The sequence below is a fragment of the Equus przewalskii genome, chromosome 15 (assembly GCF_037783145.1).
Source record: "Equus przewalskii isolate Varuska chromosome 15, EquPr2, whole genome shotgun sequence".
Classification (NCBI taxonomy): Eukaryota; Metazoa; Chordata; class Mammalia; order Perissodactyla; family Equidae; genus Equus; species Equus przewalskii.
The window spans coordinates 56,831,465-56,853,297 of record NC_091845.1 but is presented as its reverse complement, the minus strand read 5'-3'; the positions used below and the strand labels follow the sequence as shown (position 1 = coordinate 56,853,297).

The following is a 21,833-nucleotide window of genomic DNA, read 5'->3' as shown; positions in this document are numbered from 1 at the left end:
AAAAAGAAAGTTAAATTTTCCTTTGAATTATATACAAGGTATCCTCTAGGAACTTTTAAATCTTTCTAAGATTCTATAGTTATGTTTCTAATACGATTTAATTTTGAATTTGCTCTTAAAGAACCAGCTTTGGTTTTATTGATTGTTATGGACTGAATGTTTGTCTGCCCCCAAATTCATATATTGAGGCTGTAATTTCCAGTATAGCTATATTTGGAGATGGGGTCTCTAAGGAAGTAATTAAGGTTACATGAAGTCATAAAAGCGGGTGCTTGATCTGATAGGATTAGTGTCCTTATAAGAAAAGACAGCAGAGCTCTTTCTCTATGCTAAGGAAAGGCTGTGCGAGAGAGGACATAGTGAGAAGGCAGCTATCTACAAGCCAGAAAGAGAGCTCTCACCAGAAATGAAGTCAGCTGAAACCTTAACCTTGGACTTCTGGCCTCCAAAACTGTGAAAAAATAAATTTGTGTTCTGTTATTTAAGATGGTTGTTTGGCCACCTAGGCTATGATATTTTTCTGTGTGGCAGTCCACTTTGATCAACTCTATTGGTTCTTTGTTTTTGCTTACTTGTTTCCTAATTTATTCATTTCTCCTATACTTATGTATTATTTTTTAGGTTTAGGTTGAATTCGGTGAAAAACCCTTAGCTCTGTTTTGCAGTTCATCGATTTTTAGTTTGACCGTTTTGACAATCAGCCTGTCAATTGATTTTTTAAATTTTAGTGATCATATTTTAAATTTCTATGATATTCTGTTTATTCTTTTCTAAAAATGAATATCCTTTAATATCTTTCTGAAGCTAGTAGATATTCTAAAATGCTGTCCTGTGTGCTTTATTAAGCTCATGTTATTTATAGGTAATGAGTTCTTCCTTTTGTTGGATTTGTTTCCTCTCTTTCATTATTGTCTTTTCTCTTTGATTATTGTGATTGAATGCTCACCTATGTATTTGAGATTGTTTATGAATTCTCTCTTTACTTGAGCTCTTCTCTAAATATGGATGGGGAAATGGTAGGACAAAACTCCTGGATGGCGTGAGCTAGTAGCTTCTTCTGTATAGTGAGAACTCTCCATTCTTCCTGGGTGTTGCTAGTTCCCTGAAGCTCCTGTTTTACCCTTTCACCCCAGCGTTGTCTATCTCTCCTTTCCCTGATGACAGACTTCTCTGTTGCTTACTGCCTGGCCCAGAGAGAGATGACCCAGTATGTTCTACTTTACCAACTGATCACTTTTGCGGTTGTCCCAGACCCCTCCTGTTTTCATTATCTGACACTTGTAGGCTTAGTACACCCTTGTACCAACTTCCATCTTTGTTGGCATTTTCTTCTGTGCATGTTTTAGACTGTGGCTTCCTTTTCTTCATTCCCACTTACCTTCTTTCATGGAAGGATTCCTCATAGTTTCTGGAGAGTGGAGGGCACTGTTTTTCTTGTTTTGATTTTTAGTTATTATATCATTTAGGAGATATGGAGATACACTCATCTGTAACTTCCTGGCACTTCGAGTAGGATGAGAAGACTCTGGCATGTATTCAGTCTTCCATCTTGAAGTCTCCAAGATAGCTACATTTTCAAAATTGTTTTATTTTGATATAATTTCACACTTAGAGAAAGGTTTCAAGACTAGAAGAAAGAAGTCTCAGTTACTTTACACCCAGATTTACCAAATATTCCCAAATATTAACATTTGGGAATATATATTCAATATACATTTGGGAATATATATTGAATCATTTAAGAGTAAGTCATAGTGATGTCACTGAAAATGGCAGAGTAGGGAACTCCAAAAAATCTGTCCCTGCATTGAAAACAATGATTAAGCTGGCAAAAACTATTAGAAATTTTTTGGAACTCTGGAATATAATAAAAACTTGACAACACCCATAAGAGTGCTTAATAAAGAAAGAAGCTACTGGGGGCAGCATGGTGGCATTGTGGTTAAGTTAGTGCTCTCCACTTTGGTGACCCACAGTTTGTAGGTACGGATCCTGGGCATGGACCTACACACTGCTCATCATGCCATGCTGTGGTGGTGTCCCACATACAAAATAGAGGAAGATTGGCACAGATGTTAGCTCAGTGACAGTCTTCCTCAAGCAAAAAAGAGGAAGATTGGCAATAGTTGTTAGCTCAGGGCCAATCTTCCTCACCAAAAAAAAAAGAAGAAGAAAGAAGAAGCTGCACAATTTCAATGTGAGCTATGTGATGTTTTTACTTACCCTCTGTAATAGTTCTTCATAGAAACAGAACCAACAGTATATGTATATATATAAAGAGAGATTTATTTTAAAGAATTGACTTGCATGATTGTGGAAACTTGGTGAATTCAAAATCTGATGGGTTAAACCAGCAGGCTGGAGACTCAGAAAAGTTGCATCTCAAGTCCAAAGGCAGTCTGCTTGCAAAATTCCCTCTTGCTTGCTGGGGAGGTCAGTTTTTGTTCTGATAAGGCCTTCAACCAATTAGTTGAGGCGCCCACATTATGGAGGGTAATCTGCTTTACTCAAAGTCCATCAATTTAAATGTTAATCTCTTCCCCCAAAAACCTTCACAGAAACATCCAGAGTAGTATTTGAAAAAAATATCTGGGTACCCCAGCCCAGCCAAGTCGACACATAAAGCTAACCATCACACCCACCTGCCATCATACTCACAGGTGGCTGTGGGGTTGGCATCTTACATTCCTTGTTTGGCTTGCTGGTGCTAGAGGGGTTGACCACACACAGCAAAGAATGCAATCTGTATAAAGATTAAGTTGCAGACATGATCCCCCTCTACCGCTTGATACTTCAGTGTGTATTTCCAAAAACAAGGAATTATTCTTATTATTACATGACCATAATGTAGTTGTCAAAATCAGCAACTTAACTTGGATGAAATTCTGTTGTTACTTGGGTACACTTTAAAGGCCCTTGTTACATATTGTAAAATTTTCCTCCCATAGTTTCCACCAATTTACACTTTGTTAGTGTATGAGAATTTCAAATAGTTCTTTACCATTTAAAAATTATAGATTTATATAGTTTTAAGCTTTGCTAGATTGATAGGCAACTTCTTCAAATTCATCCCTGTAGAACCCCTATCTCATTTTGCTACTATAGACCTCACCTCCTTTCTCTGTATTTTGGTTTTTGTTTTTCCTCATGGAATCTTCCTAAGAATTAAAAAACAAAATTCCAACTCTGAGAGTATTGGAGGAACTTCTAAACTTGACTGTCCCTAGTACAAAAGCATTTTTATTCCTATTATTGTGCTCTATTGCATACATTTAGTTTTTAAAAACTCATCTTTACAACCTCTCTATGAAATATAATTTTTGCAGATAAAATTACGAGGTTAAATGAATTTCCCAAAGTTAGACAACCAGTAATTGGTAGATTCTGGACTCCTATTAGACTTTCTGACTTCAGAGTTGATAACATCATATTGAACTGGTTACGTGGGAAGGACAGTGAAACACTCTATCAAAATTTGCCAGAGAGAATTCATTATCTGCTATATTTAATTGCCTTCAAGATAGTGGTAAAAGCATCTTTCAGGATAGATGATGGAAGATAACAGACTGAGACTCCAAATTGGGATTGAAGGTGATGAAGAGTGCTAGATGTTAATGATTGACAAGAAATACACCTTTTAGACTAACATGATTGCCAGGTTAAGGGAGATTATATATGAACCAAAAACAGAATAAACGCTGAAAACCGCCACATACTTCAAAGCAAATAAGGTTTAGCAAATCTTCAAAACTGACAAGACTTAATGCAGCTGTGATGAAAAGATGGCTGATGAAATTTGGACTCGGATACATAGTTAAAAAGAACATGGCAGGGCCCCTGATAATCCAGCAGGGGAAGTAGAGGATTTTTGAGGAGGAGCTAGAATGGATAAATCAAGAAACATTAAAGCAGGACAAGTTTTTAGAGATCATCTTGTCCTATGTTCCTATGTTACAGATAAGAATACTGAGGCCCTCTTGAGACTACACAGCTAGAGAGTTACGCAACCAAGATTAGAAACTACATTTTTGACTCCAAGTCATCTGGGATAGCCTGTGATTAAAAATGGATACACTTCCTATAAAAACAATGTTGGCGAGCAAAAGAATAATGACACCTTTTTTTTGTTTATAAGAACCATCATTATTTTTCTCATTCATATACAAACAATAAAAACAACTTCTATTGTAGGTAGCCATTTATCTTCATTCCTATTCTGTATTTATTCACAGTGTCTCATTATATTCTGATATTGTTCAGAACTCCTTGGGTATGTTGTAATTTTACCATCTGGGATACATCACTCACAAAATACATATACATTGAAATAAAAATTGATGCTTCACAAGAATTCATATTGGCTATACTCCCATCTTAAAGACCTTTGTTCTATTGAACAGTGAAACTATGTAATATTTCAGTTCAAGAGGAATTGATCTTATTTTCTAATTTTTTTTAGACTGCTGTAACATTCTAAAATAACATTCATGGAATACAGAAATCTTTGGAGAATTTATGTAAAATCCATATGGACTTTTCTTATTTTCTTTGGCTCATGAATTTCACTTTATTGCTACAAACTCCTATATTAATTGTTCCATATTGAGTTGCTTAGAACTGTTTAGTGGAGTTCTATAGACCTTGATGGTCTCTTGAATAAATTTAATTTAACTAGTAATGCATTTTGTAATGTTATCAAAAAAAATTGCTCATTAATCCATTTCTTATCTGTTAGGATGTTTAGCCAGTTCCAGATGTTCCACAGAAATATAGAAGAGATTGGGCAAAGTTAGGGAAGAGATATGAAAAATTCCTGCATGTAAAGCACTATTTGGATATTTTGGGATCAACACATGGAGAACAATGTTTCTATCATCAACTCATTCATTGCTAGAGATATAAAAATAATGTCTCTGCCCTCAGAGAGCTTAAAGTCTAGTGGTAGCAAGTATACATCAGTATAATATGAATCAGAATATTGTAAATACCAGAAGTTAAGACATGAAGGTCAAGCAGGGAGAAATGCAGCTGATTGGGGAGATCCAGAAAGACTTCTTGCAAGAGAGGATATTTGAGGTCAGTCTTGAAAATAGGCCATTGAAGGAAATGATAGAGTAGAGAAGATAATATGAGCAAAGGTATAGAGACAGAACACATTGGATATGGGGAATATCAAATAACGTAAGATGCAGTTTGAAAGACTAGTAAAAGAAAGTAATGCTAGCAGTAATTTAATGAGGACCTACTGTGTACTGTGCCTCTTGCTATGTACCCTTCATGCATTATTTTATTGAACTTTAAGAACGCTCCATGAGGTAGGTGTTAGTATTATTTCCACTTTCCGGATGAAAAGATATTAAATGATTTACCCAAGGTTATACAACTATTAAGTTGATGTTCTTAGATCTTAATCTAGGTTTGACTGGTAATAAAACCCATACTCTTAACTACTACACTATTGAGTTATACTGTGGAGATTTCAAATACAAAATGGGGCTCTTATTTCCAATTATGTTAGCAGTGGAAAATAATATACTTTTTTTTAGCAAGAGCACCAGTTATTAAGAGTTTATAAGATTAACCTAGGGGCTGGCCCGGTGGCGCGGTGGTTAGGTTTGCATATTCTGCTTCATCAGCCTGGGGTACACCAGTTCAGATCCCAGGTACGGACATGGCACCGCTTGGCAAGCCACGCTGTGGCAGGTGTCCCACATATAAAGTAGAGGACAATGGGCACGGATGTTAGCTCAGGGCCAGTCTTCCTCAGTAAAAAGAGGAGGATTGGCGGCAGATGTTAGCACAGGGCTAATCTTCCTCAAAAAAAAAAGTGTTATCAGTGAGTTGAAAGAATTAATGGGGAGACAGAGAAAAAGTAGACCAACTGGTTAGCAGGCTTTTTATAGCAGTATATGTGAACTAATGAGGAGCTGGGCTGGATATGTATTTGTAGGATTAAAAAGGTGGGAGCATAAACAGAAATCTTTTGAATCTTCAAGTTATTAGAAAATGACACCTGTTTAAATGGAGGGGATGAGGAAGTAGGCGGTTTCAAAGTGAAATTTGAGCCTAGATAAAAGTAGTGGGAAAGATAAACTGTTTTGAAAGAAAAGAAAAATCAATTTGGCCCAAGGTCAGGGTGCTTGAGGAGAATCCAGGTGACAGTGTCAAAATTATTTGGAATGTAGCTGTGAAGATGAGACTTGAGATGGAGATTTGGCACCTATTTGCATGGGAGAGAGTGTCAAAGCTATTCTAGTGAAATCCCCAAGGAAGATAATATAGAAAGAGAAGCTGGAAGTCAGAACCTTGGAAAAGGCCTACATTTAGCGGCTAAGGGAAGAAAGAGGAACCAGTAAACAAAGCAGTAGTCGTTAGAGGTTTAAGAACAAGTCTTTGGACTAAGTGATTAGAAAATGGTTTCCTTTGAAAGAAACATGCGGTAAAAGTCAAATGGGCAGGCATTTAAGAGTGAGTAGATTCCTAGGATTTCTGGTAACCAGTTTATACTCTGACTTTCTATTGTGTGACTCTAGAACTTTTCTCTGGAGGAACAGACCCATACTTCAAATTGCTTTTCTAGCAAAAGGCAGCCATCTATGAACCAGAAAGTAGGTTCTCACTAGACACCAAATCTGCTGGTGTCTTGATCTTGAACATCCCAGGCTCCAGACCTGTGAGAAATAAATTTCTATTGTTTGTAAGTCACCCAGTCTATAGATTCACAGGCATCTTAAACTCAAGACCAAAAAGAATATATTATTCCTGTTCCCCAAACCTCAAGTTCCTCTATATTTATGTCCCTTATTTGGTTATTAACTCCACTGTTCATCCATTTGCCCAAAACAGAAATCTTCTGTTCGTCTGCCCCTGTCCTCCCTTATCAGTAGAAACCTTCCCATCCCTTCAGAAACCAACATACATTTGATTATTGCTATAGGCTGAATGTTTGTGTCCTTCCAAAATGTGATGGTTATTAGGAGGTGGAGCCCTCATGAATGAGATTAATACCCTTATGAAAGAGATCCCAGAGAGATGCCTTGCCCCTTCCACCAAATGAGGTTACTGCGAAAAGGCAGCCATCTATGGACCAGGAAGTGGGTTCTCACCAGACATCAAATCTGCTGGTGCCTTGATCTTAAACTTCCCAGCCTCCAGACCTGTGAGAAATAAACTTCTATTGTTTGTGAGTCACCCAGTCTATGGTATTTTCGTTATAGTAGTACAAATGGACAAAAGTAGAAAGTGGTACTGAGAAGTACTGCTATAATAAATACCTAAAAATGTGGAAGTGGCTTTGGAACTGGGTAATGTGTATAGGCTGGAAGAGTTTTGAAGTTCTTGCTAGAAAAAGTCTACATTAAGCCCATTAAGGATGATTCTGGTGAGAGCTCAGAAAGAAAAGATGAGAACTATAGAGAAAGCTTCAGTCTTCTTAGAGAACACCTAAGTAATCTTGAACAGAATTTTGGTAGAAATATGGACAGTAAAGGCCATTCTGATAAGGTCTCAGATAGAAATGAGGAACATTTTATTGGACAGTGGAGGAAAGGCGATCCTTGTTATAAAGTGGCAAAGATTGTGTTTCATGGAAGATAGAACTTGTGAGCAGTGAAACTGGATATTTGGCTGAGGAAGTATCTAAGCAAAGTGTTGAAGGTGCAGCTTAGTTCTTCTTGACTGCTTATAATAAAACGTGAGAAGAGAGAAAAGACTTAAAGATGGAATTATTAATCAGAAAGGAAGCAAAACTTAAAGATTTGGAAAATTCTCAGTCTGTCCATATTGAAAAGAATCAGTGAACTATTTGGGAGAGAATATGAAAGGTGTGGCCAAAGATCCATCTGATAAGGAAATTAGCCATCTAAACTGAAGCTGGGTGCTGTTGTTCAAGACCTAGAAGGAGGCAATTCAGAGATCATCAGGGCCGCCACCCCCATCACAGGCCCAGAGTACAAGGCCTGGAGGGCAGAATTATTTCAAAGGAGGAGCCATGGGCACTTATGGGACCTTGGCACATGTTGCCAGCCTTGCCTCAAGGCCTTTGCTCCCTGCATTAGTGCTCCTTGATTGCCCAGGTCCAGCTCTAGTGGGTCCCCATGGCATAGGCTGCAGTAGCCACTTGCTCAGGGGGCACAGGCAGCAAACTTTGCTGCTATCCCTGTAGTGCTGTCTCTGCCTGGGTACAGAGTGCACAAGCCATGAAAGCATGGCTACTTCGACCTAGATTGTGTGGCTTATGACCCAGGCAGAGAATCCCTGCAAGGTCAGAGTCACCACAGACAGCTCCTACTAGGGCATTGCCCAGTGGAGCTGTGGGGCTGGGGCCACCCTCATGACCCAAACCAGTAAAGCCACCTGCAAGTGATTCCAGCCCAGGGAAGCCTCAGGCATGTGACTCTGTGAGAGCTGCTTGTGGTACGGGCTGTACCAAGCAAAGCCATGGGAGTAGGCTGCCCAAAGCCAAGGAGGGGGAGGTCACCTGAAGCCTTGGGGGCTGACCCCCTACCTGGCAAAACTGTGGGGGTAGAACCCACCCCAGTGGATCTGGAAGGCGGGACCACAATCCCGGTGTGCCTGGAGGGTAGAGCACAGAGCCTAAAAGGATTATTCTCCAGCCTTCCGGTTTTAGTCTTGCTAGGGTCCTGTCACTTCTTTCCTATTTCTCACTTTGGAAGGGGAATGCCTTATCCTATGCCTGTCCCACCACTGTATTTTGGAAGCATATAACATGTTTTATTCCACAAATTCACAGCTGGAGGGGAATTTGCGTTAGGATGAATCCTACCTTCAGTCTCACCCATATCTGATTTAGATGATATTTAGATGAGACTTTGGACTTTAGATTTTTGAGTTGATGTTAGAAGGAGTTAAGACTTTCTAGGGTTGTTGAGATGGAATGAATGTATTTTTCATGTGAGAGGGATATGAATTTTGGGGGGCTAGGGATAGAATGCTATAGATTGAATATTTGTGTCCACCCCCAATTCATATTGAAACCTAACCTCCAAAGTGATGGTAATAGGAGGTGACTAAGTCATGAAGGCAGAGCCCACATGATTGAGATTAGTGTCCTTATATAAGAGGTCCCAGAGAGGTAGTACTCTTATTATCCCCAGATAAGGAACCAGAGTTTTAGAGTGGTTAACTAATTTGCCTTGTAAAAAGTGGTAGAGCTGTCTGACTAAAACTTGAGTGTCTGTAACCATTCATAACTATTGCCTTGAATGAATGAATAAATAAACCACTATACAACCTGAACTTATGGCTGTATAATTTTCAATAGTCACTCCATGTTTTCCATTTTCCAAAATTTAATTTTGAAATTTTCTTCTGAATTCTCTAGTTGAATTTGTTAGCTAAGTTATGAAATAAAAAATGAAAAACAGAAGTTGAGTAAAGCAAGTGTTGTGCTTAGCATAGCTTTGCTCTTGTCAATATCTTTATAAACTAAAGTATAAACTGCTTAGGCATGATTTTTTAGGCACCTCTTTGAGGACTCTAGCACTCTCCTGACCACATTCTTTCTGTCCTCTTCATTTGTATGCTCTGTGTATGGCACTACTTTTGAAAACCAAGAAAGTGTTGGAGAAAAGGAAGTAGAAATAATGAGAATCTGGTTTGAAAAGAATAAGGATTTTATAATCTGTATTATAAATTCTATTAGCCTGGATAAACTATGTCAAATCTAAAATACCTAGAGGTTTAGGTTAGACACAATTGAAAATGAGTATCACTATTTAAGTAATAATGACATTTTCTTAGTGTTAATTTATCTTCTCAGTATTATCCACTGTGAGACCCAACTTTCTAAGAAAATCTAAAAATTTTATCTACCATTTAAAAGTAATCTTTTAATCCCCTTAGCATTTTATAATAGGCTATCATAATAGATTTTCCTAAGCTTTCCATTGATATGGTGCCATAAGTTTCGAGTACTTTCTCCTTTATAGCAGCACAATGGTTGCAAGGACAAAATCCTAGGCAGTTGAGTGACAGGTAGTAATCATTTTCTGCTTTCATATTTCTTGCACTTTAATGATTTGCATTATTAGTATTCTCTTCAATATGCTGTTTCTATAGAAATATTTTAAAGTGCCTCCATTTTGTGAGGGATAGTTTAGATAATATAATCTATAAACCTTTTTAACTAGTTATATATGACTGCAATACAGTATGGTAACTCTGAGTTATGGTACCTTCCACTTTTCCGGCAGGAGACCTCATATCCCATTTAAGACATATGACCTGCTTATATATGGTCTGAATGAGGATTCTAGTTTCAATTTGATGTTAAATATCAATAAATCCTATTTTTATTATCTATTAAGTAAATATAAATAGAAGGTTCTTGAATGAACTTGTAGTGGATAATCTCATTGTTCTAGAACTGTACCCCAACTCTTCACCCTCAGCTTAGTTGTCCACACAGACTCCCAATACCTGCCTTAGACTTAGACTCTTCTGGGGGCCAGCCCCCTCACCAAGTGGTTAAGTTTGTGTGCTCTGCTTTAGTGGCCCAGGGTTTTGCCGGTTCGGATCATGGGCACAGACTGGCACCACTCATCAAGCCATGCGGAGGCGGTGTCCCATGTAGCAGAACTAGAAGGACCTAGAATTAGAATATACAACTGTGAACTTGGAGGCTTTGGGGAGAAGAAGAAGAAAAGGAAAAAACAAGAAAAAAAGATTGGCAACAAATGTTAGTTCAGGGCCAGTCTTAAAAAAAAAAAAAACGCAAAACTTCCACATCTCTCTTTATATTTGTTTTTTGAGTTAATAGCCCTTCACTCAGTGGCCAATGTCATGTCCTCCTCCTCCTGCTTTGTTTGTAGCCCACTGTGGGGCCTTGTGGAGGATGGATGATGGTGTCCTGGAAGCCTTAACAAAAATTATTATTTTTTTTTGAGCAAGATTAGCCCTGAGCTAACATCTGCTGCTAATCTTCCTTTTTTTGCTGAGGAAGACTGGCCCTGAGCTAACATGCCTGCCCATCTTCCTCTACTTTATATGTGGGATGCCTACTGCAGCATGGCTTGCCAAGTGGTGCCATGTCCACACCCAGGATCCGAACTGGCGAACCCTGGGCTGCTGAAGCAGAACATGTGCACTTAACCACTGCACCACCAGGCCAGCCCCAACAAAAATAATTTTAATTTCTTCCTTTTTTTTTTTTGGTGGGAAAGATTGTCCCTAAGCTAACATATGTTGCCAATCTTCCTCTTTTTGCTAGAGGAAGACTGTCGCTGAGCTAACATCTGTGCCAGTCTTCCTCTATTTTTTTCTATATGTAGGATGCTGCCACAGCATGGCTTGATGAGCACTGTGTAGATCCATGTTTGGGGTCAAAACCCATGAACCCCAGGCCGCCGAAGCAGAGCATGCAAACTTAACCACTACACCTCTGGGCCGGCCCCTAATTTCTTCCATTTTTGATGACCAGATTTATGCTTCAATATTATCAAAGACACAACGAGATAAAGATATCTGCTATTACTACTATTGTTTAATATTTTCCTGGAGGTAAAGTAAATGTAAACAAAATATAAAGCATATCAACAACATGGCAGAATAGGAGGCTCTGGACTTTCCTTCCTCCTACAGATGAACTGAGTAAACAGCTACACACAAATCAGTTCCCTCAGAGAGAGATACAGAAATTAGTTGAGTGGCTCCTGCATATTGAACGATTGAGAAAATACCCACATTGAAATGAGTAGGAAAAGCTGAGACACACTTGTGCCATAAACCTCCAGTGCAGCACCTTACAATCAGGAAGGAACCCCAATTGCCAGCTTCTCCCTGAGGAGCAAAGGATTTGGACCACTCAGCTAAATCCCTAACTTTTATGGCTGCTACCCAAAGCCTGGCTCCCAAATCACCTAGCTCTCTGAGCCAGTGGGCCCAGCATTTATGAGTCTCCCAGGACCATATTAAACAAAGAGGTGGTTTTAAACAGAAGTGTGAGCACTTACCATGGTTATTTCTCTGGGCTCCACACAAAGGAAGCAGGCAAAAACACAAGGCTACCAGTTTCTCCCTTATAGGGGTTTGACTACATATTTTTTCTACCTGCTGCCCAAGTGTTGCGCTTCTAATCAGCCTGCATCTGGAAGCTGACTGGGCTCCTCCAGGGACCTGAAAGGGAATGTGGGTACTTCCCTTGCCTTCTCCCTCCTCATTCACTCCAATGATAAAAGCAAGTCTCCAGCTTCTCTTTGGAAGGAGCTTGTCCATATATCTAGCTCCCATCTTATATGGCTGCCACTTGAGGGCTGCCTCCCAGATCACTCAGCTCAGTGAGCCAAAAGGGTGGAGTATTTGCAAGTGTCTCTTCACCACAGAGAACAAAGAGGCAATTTTTAACAGATGTGTGAGCACTTCCTCCCACTACCCCTCTAGCCTCAGCAGAGAGGAAGCATGAAAAACCATAAGGTTCCCAGTTTCTCCCTGGAAGAGATTTGACTGCATATTTTCCCAGCTGCTGCCCAAGGGTTGGGCTTCTAATTAGCCTACACCTGGGACCTGATGGGGCACATCATCAGTAGTCCTATGGGACCCTGAATGGACATGTTCCCTGAATGGGAACTTCCTGTGCCTTCTCCCCCTGGCTCATCCCAGTGATAAAACCAATAGAGGTAGACTTACCTGTCAGAGAATTCAAAATAATGGTCATAAAGATACTCACTGAGGTCAAGAAAGCAGTGCATGAACAAAGTGAGAATTTCAACAGAGAGGAAATATTTGAAAAATACGAAAAATAAATCATAGAGCTGAAGAATACAATAATTGAATTGAAAAATTTAATAGAGGAGTTCAACAGCAGTCTAGATCAAACAGAAGAAAGGATCAGTGAACTTGAAGACAGGTCATTGAAAATCATCCAATCAGAGAAGTAAAAAGAAAAAGGAAGAAAGAGAGTTAAGATAGATTAAAGGACTTGTGGGACGCCATCAGGTGGGTGAATAAATGCATTCTGAGAGTCCCAGAAGAAGAGAGAAAGGCATAGAAAGATGATTCAGTGAAATAGTGGCTCAAATCTTCCAAAACCTGTGTTAAGAAATAGACATCCAGATTGAAGCCTAAAGAAAACCAAAGAAGATACTTCAAAAAGAGCTACATTATATAATCAAACTCTCAAAAGCTAAAGAGAGAATTTTCAAAGCAGTAGGAGAAAAGCAACGTGTTACGTACAAGGGAACCCCCATAAGACTATAAGACTATAAGACTATTCAGCAGAAACCTTGAAGGCCAAAAGAAAGTGGGATGATATGTTAAAAATTCTGAAAGAAAAAAACTGCCTACCATGAATACTTTACCTGGCAAAGTTGGCCTTCAAAATTGAAGGAGAGAGGAGACCCGACCTGTGTTGTAGTGATTACATCTGGCACCCTGCACTTCAGTAGCCCGTGTTCGCAGTTTCGGATCTTGGGTGTAGACCTATACCACTCATCAAGCCATGCTGAAGCAGCAACCCACATACAAAATAGAGGAAGATTGGCACAGATGTTAGCTTAGGGCTAATCTTCCTCAAGCAACAAAAGAAGAAGGCTGGCAACAGATCTTAGCTCAAGGTCAAAATTCCTCACCAAAAAAAAAAAAAAAAAAAAAAATTAAAGGAGAATAAAGATATTCCCAGAGAAACAAAAGCTGAAGGAGTTCATCACCACTAGACCTGCCTTACAAGAAATGCTAGAAAAAGTTCTTCAATCTGAAATGAAAGGATGCTATTTAGTAATATGAAAACATGGAAGTATAAAACTCACTAGTATAGGTAAATATAAAGTTAAATTCACAATAATATATAATGGCAGTATGTAAATCCCATGCAACTCTAGTATAAAGGTTAAAATACAAAAGCATTAAAAATGACTATAACTACAATATTTTTTAATGGATACATAGTATGAAAAGATGTAAATTATAACATCTAAAAGATAAAATGTGAGGGCAAGGATTAAATGTGTATAGCTTTTGTATACAATTGAAATTAGCTTAAAAATGAACTGTTATAACTGTAAGATGTTTTATGTAAGCCTCATGGTAAGTACAAGGCAAAGAGCTATAGTAGATACACAAAAGATTAGGAGAAAAGAATCAAAGCATACCACCAGAGAAAATCAAATCACAATGGATGAGTGCAAGAGAAGAAGAAAGGAAAAAAGTATCTACAAAACACCCAGAAGAGAATTAAAAGGGCAAAAGCAAGGCTTTCCCTATCAAAAATTACTTTAAATTGGCGGCCAGCCCAGTGGTGTAGCAGTTAAGTTTGCACGCTCCATTTCGTCAGCCTGGGGTTCACATGTTCGGATCCTGGGTGCAGGCCTGCACACTGCTCATCAAGTCGTGCTGTGGCAAGCATCCCACATATAAAGAAGAGGAAGATGGGCATGGATGTTAGCTCAGGACCAATCTTCCTCAGCAAAAAAAGAGGAGGATTGGCATTGGATCTTAGCGCTGGGCTAATCTTCCAAAAAAAAAAAATTACTTTAAATAGACTAATTCTCTAGTCATAGAGTGAAAGTGAAAGGATGGAAGAAGACATCCCATGCAAATGGAAAACAAAAGTGAGCAAGGATGGCTATACTTATATCAGACAAAATAGAATTTAAGTTAAAAACTGTAAAAAGAGACAAAGTAGATTACTATATAATGATAAAGGGGTCAATTTATCAAGAGAACATAACAATTGAAGATATTTATACACCCAATATTGGAGCATATGAATATATAAAGCAAATATTAAGAGATCTGAAGGTAGAAATAGACAGCAATGCAGTAATAATAGAGAATTTCAATACCCCATTTTAGCAATGGATAGGTCATCCAGACAGAAAATCAATAAGGAAACGGTGGACTTAAACTATAGTTTAGATGAAAAGGATCTAACAGACATATACAGAACATTCCATCCAACAGCAGCAGAATGCACATTCTTCTCAAGTGCACATGGAACATTCTCCAGGATAGATCATATGTTAGGCCACAAAACCAGTCTTAACAAAGATAAGAAGATTGAAATCATATTAAACATCTTTTCTGACCACGATGGTGTGAAACTAGAAATCAGTAACAGGAGAAAAACTGAAAAATTCACAAATATTTGGAGATTAAACAACATGCTTCTGAACAACCATTGAGTCAAAGAAGTAATCAAAAGAGAAATAAAAAAATATCTTGAGGGCCCAGCTTGATGGTGTAGTGGTTGGGTTTGTAGTCTCTGATTTGTTGGCCTGGGGTTCATGGGTTTGGATCCTGGGTGTGGACCTACACACTGCTCATTAAGCCATGCTGTGGCAGCATCCCACGTACAAGGTAGGGGAGGTTGGCATGGATGTTAGCTCAGTGACAATCTTCCTTAAGCAAAAAGAGGAAGATTGGGAACAGATGTTAGCTCAAGACCAATATTCCTCACCAAAAGAAAAAAAAATATCTTGAGACAAACAAAAATGGAAACACAACATACTAAAAATAAGGGATGCAGCAGAAGCAGTTCTAAGAGGGAAATTTATGGCAAAAAAGTCTTCATTAAGAAAAAAGACAGATCTCAAACAACCCAAGTTGACACCAGATGGAACTAGAAAAAGAAATACTAAGTCTAAATTTAGTAGACAGAGGAAATAACAAAGATTAGAGCAGAAATAAATGAGAGATTAGAAAGATAATAGAAAAGATCACTGAAACTAAGAGTTGGTTTTTTGAAAAGATAAACAAAATTGACAAACCTTTAGACTAACAGAAAAAAAGAGAAGACTCAAATAAAATCAGAAATGAAATAAGAAACATTACAACTGATGCCGCAGAAATATGTAGGATCACGAGACTACTGTGAACAATTATATGCCAAAAAGTTGGATAACCTAGAATAATGGATAAACTCCTAGAAACGTGCAACCTACCAAGACTGAATCATGAAGAAATTGAAATTTTAAACTGACCAATAGCAAGTAAGCTGATTGAATCTGTAATCAAAAATTCTCCCAACAAAGAAAACTCCAGGATCAGATGGCTTTACTGGTGTATTCTACCAAACATTTAAAGAAGAATTAGTGGCCGTCCTTCTCAAACTCTTCCAAACAATTGAAGAGAGAGAACACTTCCAAATTCATTTTATGAAGCCAGCGTTACCCTGATACCAAAGCTGGATAAGGACATTACAAGAAAAGAAAATTGCAGGCCAGTATCCCAGATGAATGTATATGCTAAAATCCTCAATAAAATACTAGCAAACAGAATTTGACAGCACATTAAAAGGATCACACACCATGATCAAATAGAATTTATCCCTGAGATGCATGGATGGTTCAACATATTCAAGTCAATAAACATGATACACCACAATGAAGGGGGTGGAAATCATATTATTATCTCAATAGATGCAGAGAAAGCATTTGACAAAATTGAACACCCTTTGATGATAAAAAACTCTCCAATTAGGTATAGAAGGAATGTCCTTCAACAAAATAAAGGCCATATATGAGAAGCCCACAGCTAACGTCATGCTCGCTGGTGAAAAACTGGAAGTTTTTCATCTAAGATCAGGAACAAGAAGGGTGCCCACTCTCACCACTTTTATTCAACATAGTACTGGAAGTCCTAGCCAGAGCAATTAGGCAAGAAAAAGATATAAAAGACATCCATATCAGAAAGGAAGAAGTAAAATTTTTTCTGTTTGCCAAATACATGATCTCATATATAAAAAACTCTAAGATTCCACCAAAAAATTGTTAAAAATTGTATATCCAAGAGACAGTACAGCCTAGTGGATAAGATCACAGAATTTGGAAACAAAGTGCCTGCATTTAAATCCCAGCTCTACTATCTACTAACTCTGGTACCTTAAACAAATTACTTAACTTTTCTCTCTAAAAATGGTCATACTAAGGTTGTTGGGAAGACTATATAAGCTGTGTGCACAAGGCACTTAGAATGATACCTGGCTCATAGCATTCAATAAGGTTTAGCTATTATTATGGCAAAAGTATTGGATACCTACGAGATGTGTACTACGTAGTAGATTAGTAGATATTGTAGTTAACTTCTACTCCTCTTCTGCTCCATCATACTTTTTTATTTTTAATTTTGGAGCATTCTGTCCCCAGAGTGATTTATGCGTCTATTTTTTTCCTTTGTTTCTGGGAAGGTGGAAACATCACATGTTCTACATGTTTAGTCTTTATAGAATAGAGAGGGGGTGGACAAAGAAGATATCAAAGAGCTATTTCTCAGATTTTGGTTTGAACTTTCTCTCCTTATACTCCCTAATCTTTATCCTTCTATTTTCCTCTTATTTATATTTCAGATTCAATGCATTTATGGAAAAAGAAAAATTGGATAGTAAGATAATAGTACAGTATTGTAACAGTGCAATGGATTCCTCAGTGGAAAACAACATGTATGTAAACAAAGTGTGGGTTCAATGTGAGAATGAAAGTTGTTTGAAATGGAGATTGTTGTCAAGTGAGGATGCAGCCAAAGTTGATCACAATGAGCCATGGTACTGCTTCATGAACACTGATTCAAGATATAATAAGTGCTCCATTTCTGAAGAAGACTTTCCTGAAGAGTCTCAGCTTCGTCAAAGTGGGTTTAAGATTGTCTATTCACAGCTCCCTCTTGGAAGCCTGGTTTTGGTAAAATTACAGAATTGGCCAAGGTAAGGTTTTTGTGGTTGTTTTATAATAAACTATTGAAGTATAGTCTTGGTACATTTATGAATTTTTAAAACTTTTCAAAGAATCAACTTTTTCTCATTTGTCTGATTTCTCACGTATTGTTTTCTGATCTCATCCTTATTCTTTTCCTGACTTCTTTGCGTTCAATTCTTCTTTTTCCAGTTCCTTAAACTGGAAAGTTAGGTAACTGATTCAAATCTTTTTTCTTCCTGATATAGACAAAGCTATAAATTTGTCTTTAAACACTGCTTTAGCTACATACCACAAATTTTAATATGTTGTGTTTTATTACCATTCAGTTTGAAATATGTACTAATTTTCTTTGTGATTTCTTTTTTGAAGTGAGTTTTTAGAAGTGTACTTTTAAATTGCCAAATATCCGGGGATTTTTAAATATCTTGTTGTTGAGTTCTAATTTAAATCTGTTGTAGTGAATTTCACTGAATCTTATTTTATGGCCCATCATGGCCTATCTTGAAATAAATGTATATTCTGTAATTGTTGCCTAGATGACTGAAAGATTTTTTTTCTTTTTCTTTAGATTTGTATATTTACTATTGTTTAGCTCAGTGTTTCCCATTTTGGGTATTTTCCCAACTATGCAATATGTACTTTCAGTATGTAATTTCAAGTGTTTTTTAATTTCAATTACGTTATTTTTAAATCATCAACAAATTTATTCTGTTGTGTTATTTTGATTTTCTTTTAATAGGACTCCTATACTACTTATGGTGGATATTCTTTGGTTATCTTTGGTATTACTTTTTCTTCAACTGTTTTCATCTTTTCATTTTTTAGTTTAAATATTTTTCCCTTTCCATATTTTATTTTTCTGAAGCTATTATCAGTTGAACTTATTTTCTTTTACGTTCCTTCCAGGTTAGTGTTTATTAAAAAATTTAAAAATTCTTTCATGAGTTTTGCCATCTCTCTTTTCAAATCTTGCTTTTCTTCAATGTCTGTTTTTTCAGTTTTTCTAATTCTAATTTATATTTTTTTCCATGACCTACATTATTTTTTTAATTTCTGTTAGTTCACCTTAAAATCTCAGGTACAATTTTGATCTCTTTAAGGGCATACCTCTCAGGCATGCTTTCATTTTTTATAGGGATGTTATTTATTTTTAACACAATAACTTATATTTGATTCTACTATGATCCTTTCCTGTTGTGTACTTTTATATGAAATGAGTTCTTGTTCTTTGGGGAGAGAAAAGGAAGTCAGAATGAATTTTTTTCAGTCTATTTTCTCTCTATTCTGATGGGTCATTTCTTTTTTTTTTTTTCTGAGGAAGATTAACCCTGAGCTAACATCTGCCGCCAGTCCTCCTCTTTTTGCTGAGGAAGGCTGGCCCTGAGCTAACATCTGTGCCCATCTTCCTCTACTTTATATGTGGGATGCCTACCACAGCATGGCTTGTCAAGTGGTGCCATGTCTGTACCCGGGATCCACCGAAGCAGAAGGTGCATACTTAACCACTGTGCCACCAGGCCGGCCCCTGATGGATCATTTCTGTTGTTCTAAGTTCACTGATTCTTTCCTCTATTATATTCATTCTGCTGTTGAGACTATCCATTGAGCTTTTTATTTTGGTTACTGTATTTTCAGTTCTAAAATTCCCGTTTGATTTTCTTTAGATCTTCTATTTATTTGCTAGACTTTGTAGTTTTTTCATTTTGGGTCTTATTTAAATCTATTTTAGCCTGCTGCTTCTGCTACCATAATGGAGGGGTATTAGGGGTACCTCTTTGTTACTGCCAGGTGGGAGTGGAAGTCCAGGTTCTCTACTCAGCCTCTACTGACTCTCTGGGGATGGAGGGCTGCCTCCTTAACTGCTGGGAAGGGGTGAGAGTTCAGGCTTCTCACTCGCCACCCTGGCTGAGAGGGGTAGGGATACCTTGCTACTGTTCCCCACTTGACTTCCACTGATGCCATGGAGGGAAGACCTTGTTAATGCTGGACGGTGACTAAAATCCCAGCTTCCCACTAGGCCTCTTCTGCCACCACCTGAGCAGGGAGGGAGAGAGTCCTTCATTACTGCTGGGTAGGTTGAAGTCCAGGCTCACTTGAGCACTTGGCCTTTGCTGGTGAGGGTAGATATGAGGGGCCATACATAGTTTTTTCCGTGGTGTTTGACTGGGATAAAGCAATTATTTAAATGTTTTGTGTCTTGCTAGGCTATCCCTATCCTGGTCCCTTTGACTAGAAAGAAAGGCTTCATATGGGCTTTTTGTTTGTTTGTTTGCACCCATTGGTATTTCTGGGTTGCTGGCTTCTTCAGAACCCAATCTAGGATATATGAGACATAAAGAAAGCTCAGGGATCTCACTGCCATGTCATTTTTCAGGTCCCAAGGCCCCTATCTGGTTTATAGTCTCTTCACCTTTTAGAATTTTTTCTTGTTTATTTGATATATAATACTCAGGATTTTTAGGTGTACTTAGTGGGAGGAATATAGACAATTGAGTCCACTTCAGCTTTTCCAGAACTAGAATTTACAGAATAGGTTTTATAGCTTTTTTGTCTAAATCATGTAGCCCGAGCCCCTTATTCTGTTTTTTTCTCAAAATATCAAAAATATGAACTTGTTTTCTGAGATTTCCTAGCTTTTTTTCTCACTTTTACTTTTTAAATTTTTAATTAAATTTATTTATCTATTTACATATTTTGATTAATAGACTTTATTTCTTAGAGCAGTTTTAAGTTTACAGCAAAACTGAGCAGAAAGTACAGAGTTTCCACATATCCCCTCCCCTGCCTCATACAACCTCACTTACCATCAACATCCCACATCAGTGTGGTACAATTGTTATAATCTATGAACCAGCCTTCACCCATCATTGTCAACCAAAGTCCTTAGTTTACATTGGAGTTCACTCTTTGTGTTGTACATTCTGTGGGTTTTGACAAATGTATAATGACATGTATTCACCATTACAATATCATACAGAATAGTTTCACTGGCCTAAAAATCCCGTGTTCTATTTTTTATCCCTCCCTCCCACTAACCCCTAGCAACCATAGATATTTTTATTGTCTCCATAGTTTTGCCTTTTCCAGACTGTCATATTGCTGTCATGACATAGCATGTAGCCTTTTCAGATTGACTTCTTTCACTTAGTAATATACATTTAAGGTTGCTCTATATATTTTCATGGGCTTAGAGGCTTGATAGCTCGTTTCTTTTTATCAGGGAATAATATTCCATTGTCTTTATGTACCACAGTTTATATATCCATTCACCTACTGAAGAATATCTTATTGCTTCCAAGTTTTGGCAATTATGAATAAAGCTACTGAAAACATTCATGTCCAGGTTTTTGTGTGGCCATAAGTTTTTCAACTCCCTTGGGTAAATACTAAGGAGCATGATTTCTGGATCGTCTGGTAAGAGTATGTTTAGTTTTGTAAGAAACTACCAAACTGTCTTCCAAAGTGGCTGTACCATTTTGCATTCTCACCAGCAATGAATGAGAGTTCCTGTTGCATCTTCTCCAGCATTTGGTGTTGTCAGCGTTTTGGATTTTGACTGTTCTAATAGGGGTATAGTAGTATCTCTTTATTGTTTTGCTTTGCATTTCCCTGGTGACATATGGTGTCTAGCATCTTTTCGTATGCTTATGTACTATCTGTATATCTTCTTTGGTGAAGTGTCTGTTCAGATCTTTTGCCCATTTTTTAATTGAGTTGTTCATTTTCTTACTGTAGAGCTTAAGGGTTCTTTGTATGTTTTGGATATCAGTCCTTTATCAGATAAGTGTTTTGCAAATATTTTCTCCCAGTCTGTGGCCTGTCTTCTCATTCTCTTGATACTGTCTTTTACAGAGCAGACATTTTTTTATTTTAGTGTAGCCCGACATCAATTTTTTTCTTTCATGGATGATGCCTTTGGTATTGTATCCCCATTTTTTTTTTTGCACCTTCTCTTTCCTTAATTCTTATGGGTCCTGTCCTCTTCAATTTGGATTATACTCCCAGCAGTTTCTCATCCATGTGAGCTTTGGTCCTGGAAAGGAGCTTTGTTGGTTAGTTTTAAGTGTTCATAAGGCCCAGACTGCCCTAACACCTTCAGATTTTGTTGTAATCCCCCTTGCAGTTTTAGCTGCTGTGCTTTGACCTGCTGCACTTTCCAATGAATCCTTCTTGCAGTTTTGAGGTTCT

The 21,833-nt window shown here is 37.7% G+C and overlaps 1 protein-coding gene across 11 annotated transcripts in view; it reads left to right on the top strand.

Annotated features, from left to right (window-relative positions):
• ZCWPW2 (zinc finger CW-type and PWWP domain containing 2) overlaps positions 1-21,833 on the top strand; it is a 186,357-nt gene that overhangs the window by 42,287 nt on the left and 122,237 nt on the right. For all 11 annotated transcript variants that reach the window (XR_011527122.1, XR_011527125.1, XR_011527124.1 and 8 more), the window contains exon 2: positions 17,300-17,653. Coding sequence is in view for 6 of the 11 variants with exons in the window: in XM_070575929.1 (XP_070432030.1) it covers positions 17,300-17,653 (354 nt within the window). In the remaining 5 variants the exon portion in view is untranslated. The remainder of the gene's footprint in view (positions 1-17,299; positions 17,654-21,833) is intronic.